We start from the raw sequence: 20046 nt of genomic DNA, 5'->3' as shown, positions 1-20046 counted from the left end.
TCGCAAACATGTTTCGCAGACGTCTTCTTGTGTGAGCTGTTGTTCTGTGTGTGGCTCCATTGACTGCTTCAGTCGCTGGGGCAAGGTGAGTCAGTCAGGCGTGAAATCTTCGGGTTTGATGATGTGTGCTAAACAGCCCTTGGCTTACCGCGGTAATGTAGACGAGGAAGGTTTAAGCCCTTGTGACAGCGATGATAAGATCTTAATAGGCAGGTGAGCTATCAGGGCAAAGAGCATGGAGGAGAAGTAAAGGGGAGGGGTTTTAGAAATTAAGCTAAAATAAACCCTGTCACATACAGTTAGGGATGTTATGATCATGAGTCATAACTCCGTCTTCCTCTCCTGTATTGGGCAAAAAGCAGATCTCATGCCGTTTCAGATGTAAGAGGATGACAAAGTCCAATTTACAGCTGAAATGTAGATGTGTATTTGATTACAAGCGGATAACTCATTACAGCGGTAAATCAGGGTTAATTTCATTGACAAATCGTTTTGAAAGGAGGGAGTGAGGCATGGATGGATGAATAGATGAATAGATGGATTGACAGATGCAGGGATTGATGGATGATGGATGGATGGATGGATTATTAGATGGAATGACAGATGGGATAGATGAATGACTAGTGGATAGATGGAAGATGGATGGATTGATGGATGGATTGATGGAGGGATGGATGGAAAGTGAATGGAATTGAATGACAGATAAATGAATGAATGAAGGAATGAATGACTGACTGACTGGTGGATGGATAGATAGATGGATGATGGATGGATGGTTGTATAGATAGATTGACAGATGGATGGGTGAAAGATAGATGGATGGATGGATTCATGGACGGAGGGATGGATTAATGACGATAGGATGAATAGATGGAATGACAGAGGGATGGATGAATGACTGGTGGATCGATGGATAGATGGATTGACAGATGGATGATGGATGCATGGATATATTGACAGATGGATGGGTGAAGGGTGGATGAATGTATAGATAGATGCAGGGATGGATAGGTGGATAATTTATGGATGGAAAGATTGATGGATGGATGGAAAAAGAATGGATGGATGAATTAATAGATGGAGTGACAGATAGATAGATGAATGACTGTAGGATGGATAGATGGATTAACAGATGGATGATGGATGGATGGTTGAATAGATAGATTGACAGATAGATGGGTAAAGGGTGGATGGATGGATGGATTCATGGATGGAACTATAGATGAATGATGACATGATGAATAGATGGAAAGATGAATAGATAAATAATTGGTGGATGGATGGATAGATGGATGTATGCATAGATTAATTGAGGGATGGATGGATGGATCAATAGATGTATTGACAGGTGAATAATGAACAGATGGATGGATGATGGATGGATGAATGAATAGATGGAATGACAGATGGATGGATAAATAGATGGATTGACAGATAGATGGATGGTTGGATTAATTGATGTGTTGATAGATGAATGATGGTCAGACGAATGAATGGATTAACAGATGAATGGATGAATAGATGGATTGACAGATATGGATGATGGATGGATGGATGGATGAATGAATGGATTAACAGATTGATCAGATTGATGGATGGATGGATGAATGAATGAATTAATAAATGGAATGACATATGGATAAATGAATAGATGAAATGACAGATTAATTAATAAGTATATGTATTGACAGACGGATGGATAGATGATGGATGGATTGATAAATGCATAGATTGCTATAGATAGATGGGTACAGTTGAATGAATGGAAAAATAGACAACTTGATGGATATATATGTATATATAAAGTGACATTTAAAGGCTTAACGCGGTTAATTAGGTTAGCTAGGCAGGTTAGGGTAATTGGGCAAGTTATAGTAGAACGATGTTTTTTCTGCAGTGGAAAAAGAGGGGAGCAAACAACTGTTGTCAGTTGGCTCACAAAATGAGACACAAACTGTGTGGAGACCCATGATTTTATAGTCTACGAAGTTAAAATGCAATAAAATAAACAGTAAGTAATTTAATGTCTTGATACTTTTTTATTAGTAATTTCAAATACACATAACCACAATTTGTTAAATCATTATAAAGATAATCATGTATATATAAACACTATAAATGAGGAGAACTTCTCTCCTCCTCAATCCCTAGGTCTGAATGCAGACACAGTGGATAGCAGTGCAGCAGGTCCCTTGCATTGTCTTTTCCAACCATTTACCCTGCTGGTTATCTGGAGGATTTTAAACATATGGTGAACACAGCAGCACAGATATAGGCGATGTGTCTGAATGGTAACTAGGCATGGGACGATAACCGGTTTCAAGGTTTACGGCAGTTTGGAAAAGTCAAGGTTTTAAAACTGCCAAAGTTTTCTGTCATACCGTTCCTACGGTTTATGTAAGTTTTTTTATTTTATTTTTTAAACAACGGCTTCGTTCAGGTATTTACCCTTTTAAGCGCACGTTGTTAAGCGATGCACAGACACAAATTGAGTTTTATTTACTTATTATTTGTATTTTTAAAAACATAAGAGCATTTGCTCACAATTTGTTGCAGCTAGCTTCTTCTGTGTTTCTTACTCCAGGCAGAAAAATTCCTTTCTGTGATTGGTCATGTTTCACGCTCATTTGTTTTACTGTATTTCGATTTACAGCAAAATAAAAATACTGTATTTTAATGGTGCATGTTTACTGTTCCAAAATATTTTAAATGTTTCTTAAAATGAAATATATTCTGTTCAATAAGGGAAAAATGTTAGTTTTTTAACCCAGACAGTTAAAAAAAAATATATATATATATATATATATATATATATTGGAGCATTAATCACAATACCGTGAAACCATGATATTTTTATGCAGGCTTATCATACCAACAAAATCTCATACTGGCCCATGCCTAATGGTAACAAACTTAACTGATAAAAGACAAAGTCCGCCATTCTCCAATTCTCGTACAGCTCTCCCAACAAAAATGTATGCTGCAAACCAACAGCTTTGCTGTATCGGCCCTGAAAGATTCGCAGGGCAAAAACAAGCAACAAACCCTGTGGATCATGGAAACAAACACATACGACCCTTGCCGTGCGCGGACGCTGTCTTACCCAGTCATTGGGTCTCACAGCTCAGCAGGTCTGCCTTGCCTTCGGAAAGCATGTGCTCTCATGAATAATTAAGAAACAGGATAAGAAAACTATGCTACGAATAATAATGAGGAAACCGACACGTCATCACTCCACTAGCAGATGTCACCGATTTTGATTTCGCCCCAAAAATTATTTTAAACCCGGAAGATGAAATTAGCCAAAAATTAAACAAAAGCTCAAAATTATTTAGTTTTCTTCACAATTAAAGCTGACAGGTGCTAGCGTTGTCTTAACTGATGCTCAACACACACAAATCTGTTAAATTTTCCAAAAAAAGTACTCCAGGGTGTCTTGAACCTTTAAATCTGTGCATGCATTGTTCAAACCTAAATATCATTCTTATTCATAAGTGTGCATGTAAGTAATAATAAGACATATTAGAGTGTTGCTTAAATATTTTTATTCGGATTAAGTTAAACTGGTTAGATTTTAGTAAGCAAAATTGTAGATTTAGTTGACTAAAATCATATTAAATTTAGTCGACTAAAACTGCACTGAATTCAGTAGACTAAAATATGACTAAATGCCATTTTAGTCAAAAGACTAAGACTAAAACAGAATTAAAATTTGCTGTCAAAATGAAGACTGGTGTAATTGGGGTCTAAAACATCTTTCAACGGTGGCTCAATGGTTAGCACTGTCACCTCAAAGCAAGAATGTCACTGTTTCGAGTCCCGGCTGGGCCAGTAGGCATTTCTGTGTGGAGTTTGAATGTTCTCCCCGTGTTCGTGTGAGTTTCCTCTGGGTGTTCCGTTTTCTCTCACAATCTAAAGACATGAATTGGATGACCTAAATTGGCCATGTATTAGTATGTGCATGAGTATATGAGTGGCCGGAAGGGCATCCGCTGTGTAAAACAAAGGCTGGAATAGTTGCCGGTTCATTCCGCTGTGGCGACCTCTGATAAATAAGGTACTAAGCTGAAGGAGAATGAATGAAAGTCCTTCAATCAATTTGACAAAACCATAAAATGAATTATAATTAAAAAATGCATTGCTATTTACATCCTTTTTATTAGTTTGCTTTCTTGCTCACTCATAAGCTGTGTAACATGAGTTTGTTCTTTTCAATAGTACTTGTGCTTCGCACCGAAAGCACTTCCACGAAAGCGATGTAGAGCATGACAGAATAAGCGGAAAGTGTATCAACGAAAGCTGAACACAAGTGGCCACAAGGGACTCATTTAAATGTGGAAATGGCTTGTAATGTGCCTCAGTTGACCACTTGTGATAGGAAAATGCACGTTGTACCTGGTGGAAACCAGATCTAAATGATTGCAAGACCAAAACTAAGGGGTTCTCAAAATGTTTTTTACTTTGAGGCCCACCTCCTTCTCCAATAAATTTTCCAAGAGCCTCTTATGCACCTACAGCGGTGAAAATAAGTATTAAACACTTCACCATTTTTCTCAGAAAACATATTTCTAAAGGTGCTGTTGGCTTGAAATTTTAACCAGATGTTAGGAACAACTAATGAAATCCATATATGCAAAAAAAAACAATAATAATTAGTTTACAAATGAATTTGTGTAAAAAAAAAATGAAAAAAGAATTGTACACATGAAGAAAGGGAGGTGTAGAAAGGCAGTGAAAGCCCAGACAGCAGCTGAAATCTCTCAGTAGTTCTTAAGCAACTCTCTGCAAACTCTCTGTAATCTACATTTGCAGGATGACGAAGATTAAACCAGGGTGAACATTTCAGCTAGACAATGATCCAAAATACAGGAATTTATATATATATATATATATATATATATATATATATATATATATATATATATATATATATATATATATATATATATATATATATATACACTTTGCATTACTTTGATCTACTTCTGTTTTTTTCTGGGGGTTTTTTTCTGGGCTGCATATTAATGATTAGATAAATTTTAGTAATAAAAATCTTATTAAGTTTATAAGATCATGAAAATTAAAATAAATTGACACATTTTTGTACATTGAAATCACATTCATATTTGTAAAAATACAGTACATTTTTTTAACCTGGTTAACACTACGTTTGCTTAATATATATATATATACATACGATGAATAACCGTAAATTGACTTTTCCCAGAATTTCCTGCGTGACTTTTTTGTTTTTTGTTTTCTGTTACATCTAATGTAAATAAATCAAGTTTTGTCTGTGTATGTAACAAAGGATGTAATGTGTAGATGTTAATACTTCAATACATTGGTATATTATAAATGTTATAAATATTGTATTATAAATGTTATAAATGAATGAAATACAGTTGTTTATTGTAAAAAAAAATCTAGGTTTATTTTATGGTTTGTACTGTATTTTAAAAATAATATACTGACAACCACAGCTGCCATTTTTTACTGTAAATTATATAGAATTTTTTAAGAACAAACTGCAGCCTATCTGGTTCCCTAATGGGGTGTTCACACCAGGTGAAGCTTGCGCGAATAATGCCTAGTTCACACTACAGGATTTTAAGCAAGATTTAAGCCCAATTTGGAAGTTAACGAGCTCGGCAGTCAGTTTATAATCTGATGCCACAACCTAACCAATAGAATGATGCAACTAGTTATCGGCTCTATGATCATCACTCATAACACTTTTTTAAAATCAATACATATGATAGGCTGTATATGATTTAAAGATGGCGTAAAAGTTTGAGGGTTGCTCATGCAACCAAACATCCTGTCAGTAACAATCAGGGTTTTTTTTTTTTTGCATTACGAAAATACTGTGAACAAATATAGCATGTGAACATCACAGACTAACATCTTTCCAAGAAACTTCAAAGCAGCTTGATTGCAGCAAAGTGAACAACACATTATATTTTATCTTCTAAATGTATAATTATTTTTTATTTGAGATGTATTATTTATTAACACAGAAGCCTTAGAGCGAAGCATCATATCCTGATGAATCTGGATTATTCTAAATGCAGTAGCGCACACCGGCAGTTAGTAATTAACATAATACCCGTCTAAAAGCACTTTCCGCTCACTCTATGCAAATATAACTTTTTATACCTTATAAAAATCATTCTAATATCAGAGCAATGCAGCATTTTTATTTTTAAATATACATTGTTTTGTGAACGGCATGGTAGCTCAGTGGTTAGCACTGTCGCCTTACAGCAAAAAGGTCGCTGGTTCAAGTCCTGGCTGGATCAGTTGGCACTTCTGTGTGGAGTTTGCATGTGGGTTTCTTTCAGTTGCTCCAGTTTCCCCTGCAGTACAAAGACATGCGCTATAGATAAATTGAGTAAACTAAATTGGCCATAGTTGGTATGTGTGTGTGTGTGTGTGTGTGTGTGAATGAGAGTGTATGGGGGTTTCCCAGTACTGGGTTGCAGCTGGAAGGGCTTCCACTGCGTAAAACATTTGCCGAAATAGTTGTTGATTCATTCCGCTGTGGCAACCTCTGAAATAGAGACTAAGCCGACAGAGAATGAATAAATAAACATTTTGTTTTGAAATGTGAAGTTCATGTTTTTTATATAATTAAGACTTATAGTAGCAACATGTTTAATTAGTTGTTGAACGTACACTCACCGGCCACTTTATTAGGTACACGTTCCTAGTAAAGGATTGGACCAACTTTTGCCTTCAGAACTGCCTTAATTCTTCATGGCATAGATTCAACAAGGTACTGGAAATATTCCTCAGAGATTTTGATCTACATTGACATGATCATGCAGTTTCTGTAGATTTCTGAGCTGCACATCCATGATGCGAATCTCACGTTACACCACATCCCAAAGGTGCTCTATTGGAATGATGACTGTGGAGGCCATTTGAGTGAATTCATTGTCATGTTCAAGAAGTTAGTCTGAGATGATTCTCACTTTATGACACTGGCACCAACAACCATGCCACGTCCAAAGTCACTTAAATCACCTTTCTTCCCCATTCCGATGCTTGGTTTGAATTGCAGCAGATTGTCTTAACCATGTCTGCCTGCCTAAATGCTTTGAGTAGTTACCATGTGAAAGGTATACCTAATAAAGTGGCCGGTGAGTGTATAAAATAATACATTGAAATATCTAGAATAAATATTTTTAAATAAATGAGCTTTTTTGATTTCTTTTATTTGTTTGTGGATCATGTTTTCTGAATTTTATCGGATTACAAGTTTTACATGCATGTAAGGTCAGTTAGAAAATGAGGCCTGTTGTACAGTATTTATAACGTCGCATCTGTATCCTTCAGGGATGAAAAAGTCAGCTGATTATATTATAGATCTGAGACCGGACAAAAAGTCTGATTATAGTTTAGATAAAACAATCAGCAAATGAAACAAAGCCTGTAGCTCTCTTAAAACATTCTGCTCTGGTAGGAAATTAATGCATTATATGGAACTCAACTGAGTAAACTTATTAAATATGCACAGTGGAAATACTTGGAAAACCACATTTCCTGTGCACTTTCTTCTTGGTAATGCAAATAAATTATCTGTTTCCAATTGGCATTTTGATTAATAGTTGACAGGAACTTTCCCTCTAATTTCTCTAAGGAATTGATGCAATAAACAACCAGTTTTAAACGTATGCACATTTACTTAAAAGATGAGACCGAACATGATTGAACCACCACTGAAAACAAAACCTTTTGTCGGCTTTTCATTCATAAATAATAGTTTGTGGTTTTATCGCTGTGATTTGACAAACAACAAGGTTTTCAGTTGACATCTTGATGAAAACGGAGAACAAAAATCTGTGAAAAAGAGCTTTTCAGTGCTCCTAAGTGCAGTATGGCCACAATCCAATCAGGTAAACTGCTAGTATTGATCATTATAATGGCAGCAAGATGTAAGCTATGCTTCAGTGCTGTGAAACAATGCAGGCCATTTTACAGAAACTAACTACGGTGTACCAGGTTCCCTGAAAGAACTCTCCTCTTCCTGTCAAGCGACTGCTATTCAAATGCAAAGTGTGGTTTTTCATTCAATCCCATTACCTTTATGAGGCCATTTTGTAGAATTTAGAATCTCTTGTTATTAATGACACCGGTGGCTGTTTAGTGAACTACAGCCGGCAACTTCTTGTTCTTGGACACACAACATACTCAATAATGTGATTCGGTGCACAATATACTCATAGTGAAGTTATTATTTTCTTTTCTTTTTTGATTAGAAGTAAAAAGAAGCACTTCAATTCTTTTAAAAATAGACTCATCTTCATTGTGCCTCAAAGGCTCGTCAATAAGTTCAAGTCGCAAATAGATAAACAGTCAAGTTTTACAATTTTTTAACCCATTCAGCTGATCTCTGGATCTGGCCGGATCATTTTTAGCTTAGCTTAACATAGATCATTGAATCGGATTAGACCATTAGCATCTTGCTTAAAAATTAACTAAGATTAACTCTTCTGTAGTTAGATTGTGTACTTAGACTGAAGGAAAATTAAAAGTTGTTATTTTATAGGTAACTCTTTGCTCCTACATTTGTAGTGGTGGTCCTTCTTTGTTGATGTCAGTTTGACAGCTTCAGCCACAATATTCGTAACTATGCCCACACCGTTAGTTTGCTGTGAGGGAATGATGCGCACACACAGATAAACTTCAGATGAATGGTTAATGTGACTTATTTTTAATTTTATACGGCTCATTTTACAGCATTGATGCTGTTATGTAGTTAAAAATATAATGCAGAAACTCCATTGAAAATACTGAGCTAAATTTAAAGGCATTGCGTGGAGAAATGTAATTTATTGCAGTGCTTCTTGTACAATCTAAGACACTTTATATTGAATATCAATCAGGCAGTGAAGATCGTTGATTTTTAAAGAAAAAAGACCTTAAATGTGCCGATTTTGTAACGGCATACAGTTTACCAGAAACATTTCACCCAGGTTACTGAAAAATCAAAAGTCCTTCTGCATACTTCTGCATATACCCGATTGAAAGTATATCAACATACTGGGATAAACATCTCAGCACCTTCCGTTTCATGCAGACTTGAATGTTTTGTAGATATTTGAGAATTTAGATTTATTTATTTATTATAATTTTTTTTTTAATGTTATCGGTTTACAGAGATACGTCACTCGCAGACGCGGGAGAATAAAAACAAAGGAACAGCCATTTTCAAATACACAGCCGAGACATTACACCGTATTAATATATATACATGTAATAACGAGCCATGGTCAACCCAAGCTCAAACAAACCTTGTCATCATCTTGATGAACAGCCACAAATCCAATAAGAATAAAATTTGCTTTGTCCTGTTGTTGTTTTTCGAGCCCATCTAAAAGTGTGTACGGTTTCACTTTCTCCAGAGAGCTCGCCGTGCGTCTTTATTTGAAATGACGAACTTCTTGAGCTGATGATAATAACGTGTGCGTGATTATTAAAGCACTTCTGACATCCGATTCCTTCAGAAAGGCACAAACACCAGAGTGAAGCGTAAAAAAAAAAAGGAAAAGCCGAAAAAACAGCAGCAAATGATTCTTTCTGCAACATAAACCATGAACAAACTGCCATGTTTAACTATTATCATCGCCTTCTGGACTATTATGAACTCGGAATGACTGAATTACTCTCTAGCAAAAGGGTTATATGTGCTGGTGAAGATCAAAGATACAGATGAGAGGTTTGCACTGTCCGTGCTATATGTTTTGTGTTGTTTTTAAAGCCAAATAAGGACTAAATGTATGTTGTGTGTAGTTTTTCTGTAATTGGTAACATATTGTAGACTGTAAGTGTCTGTATGTGTTCACATATGTTGCATTTATTTATTTATTTCATATATTGCAGACGTTACAGTAGGCTACTTCACACTGTCATTGATCTGCAGTTACTGTATTATCAAATCATGTTCATAGAAAGGTTAGTAATGAGCATTTATACACAAGTATCTGTGTTATGAGGGCTTCTCATATGTTATGTGAACGACTTGTACAGCTTTACTGTGACATTTCCTCGAGTAAAAATGACGTCGTCTGAAACTTTCTGTCTTACACCACGCCCACTAAAAGGGTACCATTACTACTCTTTTGGCAGTGGAAGCGCAAGGTGACCCGTACTGACCCGTACCATCCCGTACTGTACCACTCAGTGAAAACGGGCCATAAATGCTGATAATAAAATGCAAAGACCCAAAGAATGTAAATTTATATGATAAATTTATATTTATTTATAGGTAAATTTATTATATTTGACTAAACCAAAAAGTAATTTCTTTCACTGTATAAAAAGATTTAAAGTTTTAACTTAATGGTCTTAAATAAAGACCATTTCTAGATTTTTTTTATTTATTTTTTATATGCTTTGAATTTTATCAGTCTGCAAACATACAATTATAACCAACCACCAAAGTGCTTGATCAATAGCAGAAGTGCCTTGAAAAGGCAAGCAAAATCAATCGGATATTGTGTTGCACAATAACCCTTTATGATTTGATAATTTAATAGCCATCTAAGGATCTAAACACTGAAAGCGAGAAAAACACACACAAAATCAGATTATACCGGCTGCCCCAAAATAGTCTGTGATCAAACTTCAATGGCAAAAAAAAGGGCTCTAGAATGATTGAGCGAGGCAAAAATCCAATACAGCTCAATCTGAGGTAATGGCTGCCTAAGACCTCCAGCTGATTTGAAGAGAAAAACAGTACAAGTGGTGTATTGTGGGAAGGCCAGCGTGCTGAAAGGGGCTGGTATTGACGTCACGCTTTGAGTGTCAATCCTTTTATGCCTCTTCAACCTTGCTGATGATCAGGAGACATAATAAGCTGGAGTGAACAGAGCTCGCATCCGCCGTCTCTTGCAGGACTGTCACAATAAAGTGACAGCGCTTTATTGTTATGAAACATACATGAGAAAAGAGCAGGGAGTCTCGGGTCAAGAGGGTTACGCGGAGACGAGTGGGTGTGTGTTAGTTTCGAAAAGCAATCTTTGGAATGTGAAGATGGATATGAGGTCTGGAATGGGAAACAAAAGATCGTTTTCTGTCATTTGTTTCCTCTTTGACGTATTGCTTTGGACACGCAGTCGTTATTTGAAGAAATGAGGGCAATGCAAGTCTATGGCTACTGTATAAAGGCGTATGGGATAGAGAATGGATACTTGAAATTCCAGCCTGATCCCATGAAGAAACATAACTATTTTACGTTTTGTCAGTTTAGTGGCTAATTTAGTAGCTAATTTATACAAAATCATACGAGTTCAGTCATAGGCAAATGTTTTTTTTAAAGGTGTGGTACCAAACCCCACCCCTAAACCCAACCGCCATTGGGCGATAAGCATATCATACTAAATTATATGAATGAGATCGTACAATTTTATGTGAATTATCCACCAAATCAAAGTTACGAATTGCCTTGAGATGGCGTTGGAAATACTGTAGTTTGAGCTTAATTATAAATGTTTGAAAATTTTTTAATTTAAACATTTTACATTTTACTTTTATCACTTTTTTAACACGTATAATAATAATAGTAGTAGTAGTAATAATAATAATAATAATAATAATAATAATAATAATGGCAAATTTTATTTGTTATACTGTAAATCAAATTACAATACAAACCGAAAATTTAAATAACCATTGACATTAGTAAAATTGTAGAAATTATTTTGATTAATTGCAAATGAAAAAACAGTTGATTTATTATTAATATATAATTAAGTCGTGACGTCTGGAATATTATTTCCGGGTCCAAGCCACTACTCATTTGAATTGAGAAAATGTTCGTTTATGGCCACATTTTAATCATATCACACTTTAACAAATCACAAATACCAAAATTTTAACAATTTACAAAAAATGTATCACTTTCTGGCCATCGAATATTAGGCATATATATATATATATATATATATATATATATATATATATATATATATATATATATATATATAGATATATATATATAGATATATATATATAGATATATATATATATAGATATAAATATTGCGACCGTGATTTTCGAAAGTAATACAGTGCTTTGTAAACATTTATTATTACCATTTGATGAGTCTCTCCATTTAGTTTGATAGAGCGCTTGGACCCGGAAGACATCTCACTTAACAAGAGGATAGCATTGATTAATTTTCATTTATCACAATGATGCATTCATTCCAGACTCAGATAAAACATTAAGCGCGGGTGATTTACAAGCTACATTTATGAAAAGATGCGATTTTTAGGTATATATCGCGCAAATTATGTAGTTCAAGCGAATGATATGGAAACTCATAAAGGATTAGAACCACTTGAGGTTGAGTAAATAGTGAGTAAATTGAGCATTTTGGTCATTTTACATTCATAACCTGTAAATTCTTGCGAAACCCTTGAGTATAAAAAATTTGATCATCTTTCAACGAAACTGAAGAAGTTTTCTGTTTTTTTTTGTAATGAATTTCATGCACGAATGAGTAAACTCAAAATGTTCGAGCAGCTACTTACGCATGAATAACTTGATTTACTTGTGCAAGGCATGTCCAGTGTGAATGCTCCATTATGTTACTTGAAATTCCAAGTTGCTTGAAAATTTGATATTTATCGAGTGTATAACATGTGTCCCTGACATATACACTGTATATAGTTTTAGTTAACTGTAGTAACCTTGCATCTAAGATGTGATTAATAAATTTAACGATTTTAATAATACCTCAGCAGGCACAGGACGTCAACATGACATCCGACTCACATTTTGTTTGGAAATGAAAAATGTATTGACGTCAGAACCTAACGTCAGGCTGACATCAATATCCAGCGTCCAACCTACAATCAACCAAACATCAACATCTAATGATGTAACAGCTTGGCGTTGTGGGGATGTTATCACTATGAGGTTTATCAGACGTTGGATTTTGGTTGTCGTATCTGACGAATAAATGTCAGTATATGATGTCGATGATGTTGGCTTATGATGTTGGCTCGATGTTGGATTTTGGTCACTTTCCAACACAGCCTAAAATCAAATATCAACGTTATTAGACGTCAAAAGAACAATAGGTGCGTTCGACATAAAGCATGGCTGCAGCCAGCAATCAACGAGACTAGCAGAGTGTAGGCAGGGGCGCAGTTAAAAAAGGAGCAGTCAAGCCGGACACTTCGGGCTTAAAGTTGCTGCAGTCATGATGACCGATCAAATGGCGTGATTGTTTATTTATTTATTGCAATAACAACAAAAGATTTACAGTACAAATAAAACAGAATACAGTCTCTACAAACTATAGTTCATTTTTAAACAATAAGGGAATTATGAATTAAATTTAAGTAGCCTATATAACAAATGCATGAGAGAAATAAGCGGAAAGCGAGAGGGCACATAAAAAGGAAATAAATATCCACGAATAGGCCTATTAAACACAAAACAATAAGCACACATTCTAGGGGTTGAAACATCAGTCTTTAGGCTACTAGATGTTTAAAGGTATGTCAATACTGTTCCAGTTCTTGTTTGAATATGCTAAAAAGGGGTTTACATTTACAGATATAAAACTTTTCAATATATATTAGTGTAAAACCCAAAACAAGGTGTTTTGATTAAGTCTTAAACAATGACTTCATACGCAAATAAATGACCTACACTTAGTAGAAATTTCCCAGAAAGCGCAAAGTACATCAACGTTACTTTTAAAAATTCCTGTATAAATGGCATCACAGGGAAAAAAATATTTAATAATCATATATATTTTTATATTTGTCAAGATCAATGATGACAATTATAAGTCTGTAAGTCTTATTTACAGTTAATCAATTTACAGTTAATTTACAGTTTAGGTTAATCACTAAAATATATCATTTAAATCGTTTATAGAGCTGAATACAGTAGTCTGTATAAAAAACGCCAAATAAACCTAAGCAAACAATAGATATTATAAAAAAATTATTCAACAAAAGATGATACTGTAGTAAAATATTTGTCTTTTAATAAACATGTCTACAAGATAGAGATGGCATAAAAAGTTAGCTGTTTGTATTGAAATTTGTGAGATGGAATTTGTCCAGTAATAAACCCGAAACACACGTGGTTGTTGTCATGCGGTGAACTCATCCAATCGTGTAACATCGGTGTCATCATCGCAGCTCCGGCAGTCACTCTTCAGATGCTGCACTGGCAGAATCAGTCGTCTAGTCTCGGAGCACTGTCGTGGTTCTTTGATGCCACATGTGACAGTCACGTGGCATCTGGGCAGCATAAAGCCAGACAAAGTTTCTAACCGTTATGCACCGCTGCATAAAGTCAAACGCACCTATTGTCTTTAGACACTGGCTATTCATTGAATTTTGATCACCTGACGTCATGACCTAAATCTAACCTACTATTAATGTTGGCTGCTGGGACATTGAGCATCAATGCAAAATAATCTTTACATTATCAGGGTTTCTTCCAGGCATTAAAGAGCATTCAAAGTTAATAAAATAAATTAGCAAAATGTAAGGCCTTAAATGGCATTGAAAAGCACTACAGAAAGCTGAAGATACTAAATTATGCCACACCAGTAATTGTTTTGTGTTGAGTTAGGAACACTAATACTTATATATGTTGTACGTTTAAGTATTATAATGTCTACTACACACAGGTGAGTGGGCTTGACAAACCACCTGTAGAAACACTCTTCTGTCTCTTAAAAAAAAAATCACAGTCCCCCTGCTAACGCTAGCACTTAGCTCTCTCTTATAGCACAAACAGTTCCTTTGTACACTGTAAAAAAGTGTGTGTGTGTGTGTGTGTGTGTGTGTGTGTGTTGTGTGTGTGTGTGTGTGTGTGTGTGTGTGTGTGTGTGTGTGTGTGTGTGTGTGTGTGTGTGTGTGTGTGTGTGTGTGTGTGTGCAGGTCAGAGTACATACAAAAGGAACAATGACAGTCACTAAATGAAGCAAGTAACTTATAAAAGGAGTGACAACAATGCTAGTGATATAATGAAAGTAATAATGACAGTAAACAAGCAAGAAAGGACAACAGTAATAATCATTAACAATAACCACTACAATAATAAAAATAATAATAATAAAAATAAATCCCAAGTACTACACCAACTACTACTACTACTACTATACTACCACCACAGAGAGTTTCTAATGCTACAACTATTACTACTGCTACTACAGCCACAACCACTACTACTCCTACAATGTGTACTACTACTGAACCTATTACAATGACTACTACCACTGATACTACTACTACATCTACCACTGATACCACTACAGGAATGACTGCTACTACAACATCTACATCAACAACGTCTACTGCCTCTGATACTACTATACTGACAACGACTACTACTACTACACATCCACTACTTCTGATACCACTATACCAACGACATCTACTACTACAGATACTACTTCAACTACTACTTCAAAAACCCAAACTACAACTTCAACCACTACTACTACTACTATGACTACTACTACAACTACAGCAACCTGAATAATGAGAATGGTAGAAATACTTGTAATAATCATAATGATGAGATAACAGAACAAGTCAGGACAGTACTAATAATAATGATAACAAAAGTAGAAGTAATAATATTGATGATAATAGTGAGGAGGTGGGGGGGGGTTGGGATTTCAGGAAGAGAACAAATAATATTAATAATGATGAAAATAATAATAATGATAATAATAATAATAATAATAATAAGTAGAAAAAGGAAAGAGAAGAAATAGAAGATTAGAAAAAAATAGAAAAGGACGGAAAAGAAAGAGTAGAAGAAGCAAAGGACAATAAGAAAAGGAAGTGGGAACAATTTTCAGCAGACAAGACAATGAGAATATTGAGAGAAGAAAAAAACATTACTATAATAATAATAATATACAGATAGTAAAAACTCAATAAAAATAATATAATGAAAGATCGAGAGGATAACGTAACAAATTTAAGTGGATTGAACATAAAACTTTTAAGTCTCCCCAAAACAATCTCCAGAGTTCTGTTGTTTCAGCTCATTTTAAATAAGTAGTTTGAACAAGCAGTTGCTTTGTACAAAATTGTCTGCTAAATGACAAAATGTAAAGAATTTTCTTATGCTAACAATTAAAGTTTTAATTTAACACACACTGATAAAGAAACACACTTCTCACTTGTTGAGTATTAAATCAGTTCATAGTCCAAAAATAGGTATTACCTCATGCTCTCATCCACTGGATTTCCATCCAAAATAGCTTTAATGTGATATATAGGGTTACCACGAACTAAAATTACTCATTTTTTGGGTGAAACTGCCCACCCGTTTTACAAATGTAGGACTGAATAAAAGCATATCTCTGAAAACACTGGCTCGGCGGTGATAAAAACTATTATATTAGCAGAGGAAGTCAGGCTAACCAAAGAAAAAGCTCGCAGGCATTTCCGCCAACTGCCTCCCCAAGGTCTGAGACTGGAGGATGCATTCAACTCAAATTCTATTCACACAAACCCACACAGCACAAACCAAACCCTATCTGACTCATGATGTGCCAGACCACTGTTTAAAAAAAGCAGGCTCTAAACATAGCCCAAAAAACCAAAGCCCACAACTCCTATTATGTTACCGAGTCCCTCGAGATGATTGACAACTGAAAGACTGAGCAAATCTATTGTGCTGCTTCGAGAAAAAAAAAAAAACACACTGAAAAGAATTAACACGTCTTGCCTATTTATTTTTGCTTTATGTCACTGGGAATAAAATATTCAAAGTCAACATGAAATCAAAATGGATACTTTTACTTTCAGATGCATTAGGACAATAATCTTTTATCAGAACTTAGTCTGCTTTTAAAATCTTAATTTTCAAGGCTTATTTTCAGTGATGGCTAAGTTATTAAAAAAAAAAAAGTAATATAATAAATTACTGACTATTACTGGAAAATTGTATTCTGATTACATTATAAATTACTTCATGTAAAAATTAATCAGATTACTAATTATTTAACTTTGAAGTTATTTTTAACACTTATAAAAAATATAGTTAAATATACAAAATAAACTGCAGCTCTTTCAGTAATTTAATCAGTGTTCTGCAAGCTACTTGAGAAATGTAGTGAGCTAAGCCATTAGCTACTGTATTTAAAAAGTAACTTAACTACAGTGAAAGCTACTATCTAAGCTAAAAGCTAATTGGCAAAAGCAGCTTAGCTACATCTAAGCAATTTTTGCAATTTTCATTTTTAAGTCAAAGCAACTTAAATCCAAGTCAATCATTTCTTAGAGATCAAAAAAATTGTCAATGAAACATATGAGGCAGTTCAATCATTTACTGCGAATAATATGTATGTATATGTGTATATAGACCACTGTTTAAAATATATATATATATATATATATATATATATATATATATATATATATATATATATATATATATATATATATATATATATATATACATATATATATACATATATATATATATATATATATATATACATATATATATATATATTTTTTTTATATATATATATATATATATATATATATATATATATATATATATATATATATATATATATATATAAATATATATATAAATATATATCCTCTCCCTCAGCCATCTTTTCATCAAGCAAATTTTTCCTGTTAGACAAATTGTTTGGCGAAGTCACAAACCAAAACGAGAGGTGACAGTAACGCACCAAAAAGTTTGCTGTCGACCACCATAAAACACAAAGAAGAAGAAATCGTCATTCTGATATGGATTTACTTTCATTGGCTATACACTAGCCTCACAGTTTCATGAATGTCGGTGTCGTCACTTATTGGTCCGTGATCTGTAAATGTAGCTTGTGTGGACGCTACAGGGCTACTTCACTAATAAAATAACTTTGCTACTGAAAAGCTATTTGATTTAAAAAGTAGCGACGCTCCCGCTATGCCACTGAGAAATGTAGTTAAGCGAGTAGCATCACTACTTATAGCGATGCTGCTGCCCAACACTGAATTTAATATTCACTGAAAAACATTTTAATGGGTTGATCAGCACCTTGACACATTCAAAAGACTTAAAGAGTTCACCCAAAACTTAAAATTCTCTTATCATTCACTTGTTACAAACCTGTTTGTCTTTTTTTTACACAAAAGAAGACATTTAGAAGGAAACTGGATACCTGTGACCACTGACATCCATAGTATGCAAAAGCACTGCAGTGTTTGGGTGTTCTGTGTTTGTCTGAGGTAATTAATCTACTGAAATGTGCATATTCTTTAGAAAGCATAAAGCTGATCTGTCGGTTCTTGTCACATAACTCATGGTTTTCAACTGGGGTGCTTGGAAAATGTGAGTGCACACAATTTGCGCTCCGAATACATTAGCAAGTGCTAAACACTGTGCCATCATGCCGCCCCATATAAAGAAACCATGATCCAAATATATCAATACCACATCCAGTAGAATTTCCAAAAAATCTTGGATTCAGAGTATTGTTTTGAAGCGAAATGCTCGTACCTTTTATTCCAAATTTGTTGCGTCTGCTGTATTTGTTGATGAGGACGAAAATCACTATGAGGAAGACGCATCCGAAGCCAGCCAGACCAACAGCGATCGACATCTACAGTGAAAAAAAAAGCAATGAAGCAGTCAATGACACAGCTACTGTACGTCTGCTGAAAAACACTCTGTAAATTAAAGGAAGACGTCAGCCTTTTTTTTTTTGCTCTTTTCAGACAGAATGGATGTCTTACTCCAAATGAATCTTCAGGTCTCTTCCCCTCATCCTCAGGTGGTGGATCTATGGGCAAAGAAAAGACATTGTACAATTAAAGGAATAGCTTGCTGCGGCAAAAAAAAAATTCTAACAAAATTGGCATTTAACAATTTAAGAATGTTTGGAAAAAGGCAGCCATTGACTTTCACAGCATTTCCTACACTGAAAAAAACTGTTTCATTTAATTTTTTTAAGGTTGCAAACAATTTATATGGGATGGATTTAAACAAACAAATTTAATTTAGTAGTGTTTAACTTATTTTGTTTGTCAAAATACAGCCAATTGATTGCAATCACTTACCTTTAAAAAAAAAAAAAGTAAATCCAATTAATTTTTGGGTGAACTATCACTTTAAGGAGGCCAAAAGATGCTTTCACTTACAGCATGCAGAGCAGTATTGTTAAGTAAATAATTAACTTAAATAAGCCTGAAATTATGTAAAATTGCATTGCTGTAGAGAGAAGCTTAATCAGTTTTCTGACTGTTTACTACTTTGCTGTTTGCATCTAATGAAATGTATTTATATAAAGAAAGCAAATATTTATTATAGCCTGAAAAATAAGGGGCCATACTACTTTTAATTTGTTTTATATTATTAAAAATTTCTTGCTGACAAATGCATTTAATTAAATGTAAAGTCCTTTTGTATTCTTTGTATACTAAATATGAGTTATTAATAAATCTATAAATATATTTATATAAAGGACATACATATTCTATAAAAATATGTTCAGTTATAAGGGGATATACTGCTTTTAATTTGTTTTGTAATATTAATATCTTCTTGCTGGCAAATGCATCTAATTAAATGTTAAAAAAAAAAAAAATTATATACATTGCATCAGTGGCGTAGCGCAAAATGCTGGGGGCCCCCCTGCATGGACTACTGGGAGAGGGGGGTAGTTTGACAGTCGCTGAAATCCCACTCAAGGGGGGGGGGGGGATGACGGTCGCGGAAATAACGCTAGGGGCACCCTGCGGGCCCTGGGGGACGCATCCGATGAGCCACTGCATTGCATACTAAACACCAGTTGTGAAAAATTATATATATAACATTAAGAAAATACTTATTCTGGCTTGCAAGATATATACACTAATAAGGGGTGATACTTTTAATTAGTTTTATATTATCTATATCTTCTTGCTGACAAATGCATTTAATAAAATGAAAAAAAGTCATTTTGTATATTTTGGATACTAAATATGAGTTATGAATAAATAAATATATTTTTATAAAGAAAGGAAATACATACATACAGCCTCCAAAATA

General features: G+C 34.4%; 1 protein-coding gene across 2 annotated transcripts in view; it reads right to left on the bottom strand.

The window, feature by feature from the left end:
* The window catches only part of ntrk3b (neurotrophic tyrosine kinase, receptor, type 3b), a 285287-nt gene that overhangs the window by 111598 nt on the left and 153643 nt on the right, over positions 1–20046 (bottom strand). For both annotated transcript variants that reach the window (XM_056461059.1, XM_056461060.1), the window contains 2 exons: positions 18753–18799; positions 18517–18619 (listed from right to left, as the gene is read on the bottom strand). In XM_056461059.1, the coding sequence (XP_056317034.1) occupies positions 18517–18619; positions 18753–18799 (150 nt within the window). The remainder of the gene's footprint in view (positions 1–18516; positions 18620–18752; positions 18800–20046) is intronic.

The sequence above is a fragment of the Danio aesculapii genome, chromosome 7, assembly GCF_903798145.1.
Source record: "Danio aesculapii chromosome 7, fDanAes4.1, whole genome shotgun sequence".
In the NCBI taxonomy this organism is placed as follows: domain Eukaryota; kingdom Metazoa; phylum Chordata; class Actinopteri; order Cypriniformes; family Danionidae; genus Danio; species Danio aesculapii.
This window is presented reverse-complemented; position numbering and strand designations above follow the sequence as displayed.